Source organism: Lonchura striata, chromosome 4 (genome assembly GCF_046129695.1).
Source record: "Lonchura striata isolate bLonStr1 chromosome 4, bLonStr1.mat, whole genome shotgun sequence".
NCBI classification, from domain to species: Eukaryota; Metazoa; Chordata; class Aves; order Passeriformes; family Estrildidae; genus Lonchura; species Lonchura striata.
The window spans coordinates 5,608,176-5,616,162 of record NC_134606.1 but is presented as its reverse complement, the minus strand read 5'-3'; the positions used below and the strand labels follow the sequence as shown (position 1 = coordinate 5,616,162).

Genomic DNA, 7,987 nt, shown 5'->3' with positions numbered 1-7,987 from the left:
CCAAAGAAAACAGAACAGGAACCTCTTGCCAGTGTTTCACCAAGCAAATAGCTGTTTTAAACAAATGCTCAAACTGAAGATAACCCAACACCACGCATACCTTGACCCTCTCCATCTGTGTGCTGAAGGGGTAGAGCAGCTCAAAGAGAATCAGTCCCAGAGAAAAGATATCCACCTTGTGCGAATAGGTGTTGCCACAGATCTGAGAAGGCAAAGTCAGGGTCAGGGCAATCAAGCTACTGCATACAATTATCTGCAAAGTAAATATCACCCTTGCAAGTTCACCTGTGGAAGTCACCAGCCCTGTGCAGAGCTGAAAGCTGCAGCACAGGAACATAGATGAACTCAGCAATGAGCACCAGGGAGCAGGGTCCTGATCCTCAGCTCCTCTGTGCTGCAAAGCAAAATGTTTCATCCTAGTTAACCTCATGCACAGAGTGTGTCCTTGTTCAATTAAGTGGAATCTTTTACAGTTACCTTCCTATACTGCATTAAAAGCAAGAAAAATGAATGCATCCCATCTGAATAATTAGCAGCTGTTTTTTTGCTGTAACAAATATATATATTTAAATATTCATTTTGGAATTCAATTTAGCTCAAAACTCTATTTTTATGAGAAAGAATTTAAGTGATTTGACTGCAATAGTTTACTAGGAATGCCTGATCTTAGAGCTCCCAAAAATTCAGGGCTCTTCCGGGCACTGCCAAGCACAGCTTTAGAGAAGAGAGCACAAACCTGTTCCGGGCTCATGTAGAGTTTGGTCCCTACTTGTCCTGTGTGCCTGGCATAAGCTGGCATTGGGGTCAGAACTGATTCCTCCTCCTCATCTTGGTCCATAGCAGTCACCAGTCCAAAATCCCCAACCTTTACTATGTCATCCATTGTGAAAAATATATTGGAAGGCTGAGAAAACAAAGAGGTGAAAAGAAAAAGTAAGTAACAAACAAATGTCTGTGTTTCAGTGGTAATAACACTTGGTTCTAACACAGAAGCTGTCAAGGTTAAAAACGTTCATTAAAGTGCTGAAGAATAGCAGTTAAGAATTGTAACTATTCAGGAAAAAGGAATTTCTCCTGCATTAACCATTGTCTCTTCCTGAAGCTCAGACTGCTCACTTCTTGTCATTCAGAAGAGGTTTACCAGCAGCACACAGGTCTGCTGAGGAACACACTGAGTCAGCACTGAGAACAGCACAGCTAAGTTACCCAGCTCACAAGACACTTTCACACCACATGCTGCAGTTCCATCTCCTGGGCTTTTGTATTTTAATCCCTAAGTGCAAAAGTGGTTTGCTGTATTTATCAACCAGCACACAGCACATCATCTCACTATTACAGATAGAATGGGAACAAGGCCTGATTTTCAGTATAACTCTGCAGTTTAAGGTGGGAATGGCTGTTTGCATAACGGAATTAAAAGTTTATTTTTGGTAGAAGCTTAAGAACTTTGCAATTCATAAAGGCAGCAACAGTGATGATCTGGCTTAACTCTCCTTTAGCTTGTTTGCCACACACCACCATCCTTGGCTTTGCCTACTGATAAAGGAGACTGGAACAGAGATGTCCCTTGGCCAATGGTGCACATCCAAGAGACTATTTCAATAAATTTGCTGCCTGGCTGATAGAACAGCACCCACCAAAAGAATGCTTATTCCCTTGAAATATAAGCACTCCAGCTGGGTCACAAGTACAGACACAGTTTTGGGGGAAGAACAGACTGATCCTGCAAGGGGAAGGAAGCAGCAGGATGCTGTACAGGGCCAAGCTGTGAAGAGGCAGGTGGTGCTGGGCAAGCTCCCCTCAGAGCTCCTGGGCCCTCGAGGCTGGGAGAACATGGTCTGTGCTTTGCTGACACCAACAGGAGCAGGAAGTCAGGCAGAAGGCAATATTTTTCCACAAGATAAAGGACCACAAAGCTCACCTATTTCTAAGTCCATCTGACTTCCTCAGTTAATAACAAACCCACTGTGTGCACAAGAAACAAGACAGAAAAAAGGATTCTTGTAGTTTTGGGTTTTTTGTTTTTTTTTTTTTTTTTTAGGTAATGGCCAGCTCTGAGGGAAGCACTAGAGAAACACTTCCACAGTGTCCACATCCTGCCTCTGCCTCCTGAACCAGGTCTTACCCTCCACTGTATTTCCCTGTAATGAACATCCAGCCCTTTGGAGTCACAGTGCATTCAGGGCACAAAAGCCACTGCCCTGTAAACCCACAGTGTCTCCAGGCTCTGGCTGAAGAATTTACACAGCACCCATCCCTCAGTGCACACCCATATGGTCAAAAGTCTTGATATCAGAATTTTAATGCTCAAGGAATAAACATCTTCATCAGGAGTTTGTATCCCATTGCCTTGATCTCCACTCTCCTCCTACAACAGGCAACATTTGTCTTGCTTCCTGGGGAAAAACTCCTCATAACAGAAAGTTTATTTTAATACTTCTGCAGCTGGATACAGACTGACTCTGAAAAGGCTGGCACATGGTTTCTACAAGTAAGAGGAATGGACTCTCTGCTATTGCAAAATATCAGCGAAAAGAAACCATCAAGATCACATTTGGAAGAAGAAAAAGCCTAAGGCAGAAGCAGACAGTTTTGATTTAAATCATCAGCAGAGTACAATCAAATATAACCACCCTCTAGTTTAGTTATCTTGCCACCTGCAGAAAGAAACTTCTCTCTATGTTCTTCAGTCAGAATAAGAATTCCCATTTTTTCATATGAATAAGCTTCTCACACATCTGGAATACTCTGTTTAATTCAATTAATGCTGCAAAATGTATCCAAGACTGTTCTTGCAGTTCTGTGAAACTGATAATTTCTTTTGAGCCGCCAAGCATGACCGACAGCTTATCCTAAGAAAAACAGTTAATTCACTTGACAGGCAGACTTTTGTTTTTGCACTTCATTTTCTTCAAAAGAATTTCAACTCTGACCTCTTCACTTGCCCACATAAATTCCTGCCATCTTGTCATTACAGTATCTCTGATTAGCAGGAGCCTAATTAATGCATTTTTAATGTGCACTGTTAATTTAAGTATTTAGATTACTTCTTGGATCTTTTAATATGCCCACCTAGCAATTTATTTTCACACAGATCTAACAGCTTTTATTGGTGCCAATGGGAGCAAGAACTGGCCTCTGCTATCACTGAGCTCTGCCTGCAGCCAAGCCAAAGCAACTTTGCAGATTGTTCAGTTGTTAGTGCTGGCACCAAGTCAGGGCTGCATGACCAATCTCTTGGACAAATTACAAAATTAGATGAGATCTCTTCCTAGGAGCTTCTGAAAAGTATAGAAAATAATTAAATAAACTGGCTGTTGTTTTGACCAAATTAACACATAACAGACAAATAAACTTTGGGATCCAAGAATAACATCTATACAAGCATAGAAAGTTTCCTGAAGGAGGAAGTTGCTCATCCAGGGAGATTGTTTCCAAGTTGGTTATACCAAGTAAACAAAATTAAATCTCTCGTTCAGACTGCTGCCAGCACTGAACTTTTAAGATGTTCCAACAAAACATTCTACACCTGATTAAGACTAATACAGTTTTAAGTGAAGATCTACGTAAGATTTACTGAACTTTACTGAGCTCAGTGAAGACTGCAGAGGGCTACAACTGACAGTATTGTTAAGAAAGGTTAATTAATTAACATGTCTAGCAACGTATTAGTAGAGGGATTTAATTACTTTTATGGCCAGTTTCTCAAGCACTGACAAAGATTTGTCAGATAACTGGTTCAAGGTAATTGCCTAATGCTGATGGGAAAAGAAAATGCTTGGGAGGGCTCATGAGTTTTTCTAACTCTGACATACCCTTTGAGGATTACTGAATTTGAACCTCCTTTTACTGCCACATCTGACGTGGTATTTTTTTAGCTTTTGCTTCTGCTGATAGCAAATTACCATCTAAGAAGCCACAATCAATTCAGTAATTACTCCACTGAGGTAGGGTACTACTGACTCCTCAAACAAGCAAAGAGAAACAGAACTGTCCCCACTTGGCACAAGGGATAAATTTCTCAGAGCTTGGCCTAAGAAAAACTAAGTTTGGCTGGGCTCTTCAATTAAATTTATTTATTTGGTAACACATACTAACACTTCCAGTGCTTTATGTTAGAGCAAAATCAGGCACTAGCATGGGAGGATCATGAACAAACTGAAAGAAAAGGTACAAGGTACTCCTGACTTCAGTTCCACTGAACATCAGAGGTGCTAACCACCTTTCCTAGTCCTCACTGCCTGGATGCTATAAGACATTAAAAATACTGTGAATCCTTCAGAAAGCTTCACTGTGACAGCTGGCATTGGCTCACATCTCTGCTCCAGAACAGTTTACACTTCAATCCGATAGCAGCACTACTTAATTTTTACTTTCTCTAACCAAGAGTAACACTGCTCCTTTTAGGCTGTATTGCTATAGAAAGAAGGAAAATACCACAATTAGAATCACAGAATTATTTAGGTTGGAAAAGACTTATAAGACCAAGTCCAACTGCAAGCTCCACACTGCCAATTATCTGCTTCACTTGAAATAGTAGAACAGGATCCAAAATAGCTTTGTCATATAGCTCAGCACTGAACAACCCTGTACAAAGAACATGAATTAAAAATACCATAGGACAAAAGCCACTGATCTGTGCCAGGTACAAGAAGTCTTGCTGTAAGAAAGACTTTAATTGCAGTAACAAGTGATGAATATTTATTTCCTGGAGCACTGCACCTCCAGATTATTGCACAGACATTAATTCAGCTTTTTAAACACCCATGCCGAGGTCACTGAGAGGAATCAGCTATTTTGGCAGGCTTTGTCTGCAGTGCCACATTCCTCCCACATGCAGCAACCTATGGATACAAACCTTGAGATCCCTGTGCATTAATCCTTTGCTATGCAGAAAGTCAACAGCTTCAGCAATCTGCAGAAAGATTTGCAGACACTCTGTCCTTTCCCTCTCCTCTATGGTGCATCTTCTGCTCATCCAGTCTTTAAGGTTCTCTTTCCGGCAGAGCTGCATCTGGATGTACAGATACACCTTTGGAGAGGTGGGTTTGACTTTTTCTACAGTGTTTTTAGAAAGGTCCAGGCTTAAACTCGTTGGCCTTGGAGGAGAAACAGAGAGGGGACTTCCTGAAGCAGATTTCTTGTTATTAGATTCCTTTGTACTTTTCTCTTTATCCTCAGAAGGACTCTCATTATGTGAAACATCAACTTTATCTTCCTTACTAGAGGCATTTCCACAGCCAGAATCCTCAAACACAATAGAGGAGGAGGTCCCTTCCTTCAGATGTACAACAGGAACAGATGAAGGACAAATTTCCAAGGAGTGTCCCAGCTCATTACTGTTGATAGTACTGTCTTCTACATCACAGCCTGTAAGGACACTGTCCTGAAGGTTTAATAGTGGATCTTCTGAGTGCTGCAAGTCCCTGTTGTCTGTGCCAGAAAATTCCAGAGGAGAAAACTGGCTTCCAGATGAATCTGACTGACCACAGGGTATCCCCACAGCCCTCACCATCTCTGATGAAGCTGCAGTAACTTCAATGTGCTCCTTTGTTGAAAATGGCTCTGTTGTGATCTTAAAGGATGGGACATCCATTGGGCTGGGAGAACTGAGTGGCCAATCAGTGCTGGAAGACAAAGATGAGAGATCAATACTAGAGAAACTGTAGTAGATTCCAACATTCCACTAGAATGCACTTCCAAAAACCCAGATTTTAACAATTGCTACCCTTGACACCTGTGTCATACTGCAACAAGGAGTGACTATCCAAGTGTGGGAATCACCAATAACCAGGATTTAGCATCTGTGTCTTAGCAAGGATAATGTTTTCTCATCGAGACAAAAGTGTTGATAAAGAAATATTTAACAAGCTCTACTGCCTGGTTTCCTAATGTGCAATCAAGGCTCATCATGAAGCCCTTTGGAACATGCACTGCAAGGACTATTTAAAGTGCTTTGGAAGAATTACAGCTGTGAAATGTTAATTTGATGCCTGAAATATAAAGGTCGCTGTATTCTAAAAATTGTCAGGCATGTTAAGATGTTATTATGAAACCACCCAGCAGTCTTGTATTAGGCCTCATTCTATAAATGCCAACATACACACACTTTTTCCTCTCTCTTCACATTCTCTAACTCCTTTATCTAATTTGCCATTTTTAACCTACTTCTACACCAAGCTTCACAAATCCTCAATCTGATTAGCCCTCGTATTTCTAGTGAAATTAATTAATTGAATTCTTGGAGTACTGTATCAGATCCATCTAACTAAAGACATTGAACAGGAAGAAAGCAATAGAAAGGAACAAAGAAGGCAGAGATGCCAAAGTTTGCAACTGAATAACAGAAGCAAAGCTCCAACCTTCCAATCCCTGCAAGGTTCAGCTACACAGGTTTAGTTAAGAACCATGTAATGTCTCCTAAGCTGAAAGGAGGACCTTAACACAAGAGAGGATACATAAATCAAGAACTTTATGCAGAAGTGTGCTATATTTTTATCTGTTTAATTGAAAGGTTAGCAGGCTAAGTTAACAACCATTTCTCTCCTAGATAGTCTCTCCATCTTCCTGGATCCTCTACCAGTTTTTTAGTTCTCTTGACATACAATCTCAAATTCAATTGTTAAAAAGAGCCCCATGAGTTACCTTTCATCTTTTAACCACTGCTCATCCATCTTTTCCTGCCATCTTTCAGGCGGAGCTTCCAGCCATGCATTGAAATAGCGAACAATCCCTGGATGCTCGAGCTTAGCCAAAGCCTTGACTTCCCTCATCACCTTTTCACGAGCCAGCTCCCTGTGGTTTGGGGTGAGGAGAAAAACATGGTCACAAAAAGCAACAGCACAGCACAAAAATTTCTGCAAAGGAATTTAATCAAAGCTGCCCCAGTATACACCAGGCCAGTAGCATTGCTTTTCACATCAAAACAAAAATGTGTCTGAAATTCCCAAGAGTAACTCCTTTAGCTTAGAAGTGTGGAGGAGCAGAATGTGCTCAAAATGGCTCAATAATTAGTCTTCCCTTTTCACATAATTACAGGCAGCAAAAACAAGAAGAAATTAATCTTCCTCTCAACTGTTCTCAAGGATAGAAAATAAGATTTTAAACAGCAATATTCTACAGGGATGTAGAAGACACTGACACAAAAGACAGACAGCAATACCTTAGTATTTGTTTTTTAATTGGCAATAGGTAAGGAGTTGCATAAGGATTATTTCTGTTCTATAGACAGAAAGCAGGCAGCCTCCTGTCTTACTGAAGGAATTTATCTCTCTTCATAAGAGTGTAACTGGATCAAATAAAGTCTGATAGTTTTATTTAATAGCTTTGAATATGCTTGGGAAAGAAGAATTTAGGCTACCTTAAATTTCTGAACAAAACCTTTAATCTTAAATAGTTATGCTTATTGGACACATTCAAAAAATAATAATTCTAGATTTCATAGCTTTACCCCCTCCCTCTTGCTGTTCTAACTTGAGATTTTCAGCAGCAGTGTCTCCCATCTCCCACTAAAAGGAAGTACTGCAAGCTCTGGGTAGGGTAATCCAGCAGCATGGCTTGACCACCTATGACTGAGAGAAAAGGTAGGGGCTGTGGGACCAGAAAATGAAACAAATGGGCAAACGGAGTCAAAAAAGTAGGTGAGGGAGAGAGAAAAGAAAGAGGAGGTGCAGTAGGAAAGGTAAGGAGAAGAAGGAGAGAAGCACATTAACAGCACTACAATAATTGGTCCTGTCAGCAAAGGCTCCATTCACTAAGGAAATCCCCACAGAGCAGCATCCCCACAAAGGGATCTGCAATGCAAGTGTTTTAGCCAAGCAGGCTACCTCTGCTGGGATTACATATGCCAAATTCTCTGTGCCAAAACTGAGACAGCCCCCCCATTAAAAAGTATGTCATTCACCCAAATGAAGTATCTGGGAAATGAGTTCAGGAGCAGATGGTTCTGTGTAGGATGGGATCCTATTCATTCATTATTCTGTGTCCC

The 7,987-nt window shown here is 40.9% G+C and overlaps 1 protein-coding gene across 1 annotated transcript in view; it reads right to left on the bottom strand.

The window, feature by feature from the left end:
* EIF2AK3 (eukaryotic translation initiation factor 2 alpha kinase 3) overlaps positions 1 to 7,987 on the bottom strand; it is a 41,120-nt gene that overhangs the window by 3,299 nt on the left and 29,834 nt on the right. The window contains exons 12-15 of the mRNA XM_021535741.3: positions 6,646 to 6,795; positions 4,859 to 5,627; positions 737 to 904; positions 101 to 202 (exon numbers count right to left, since the gene is read on the bottom strand). Coding sequence (XP_021391416.2) covers positions 101 to 202; positions 737 to 904; positions 4,859 to 5,627; positions 6,646 to 6,795 — 1,189 coding nt within the window. The remainder of the gene's footprint in view (positions 1 to 100; positions 203 to 736; positions 905 to 4,858; positions 5,628 to 6,645; positions 6,796 to 7,987) is intronic.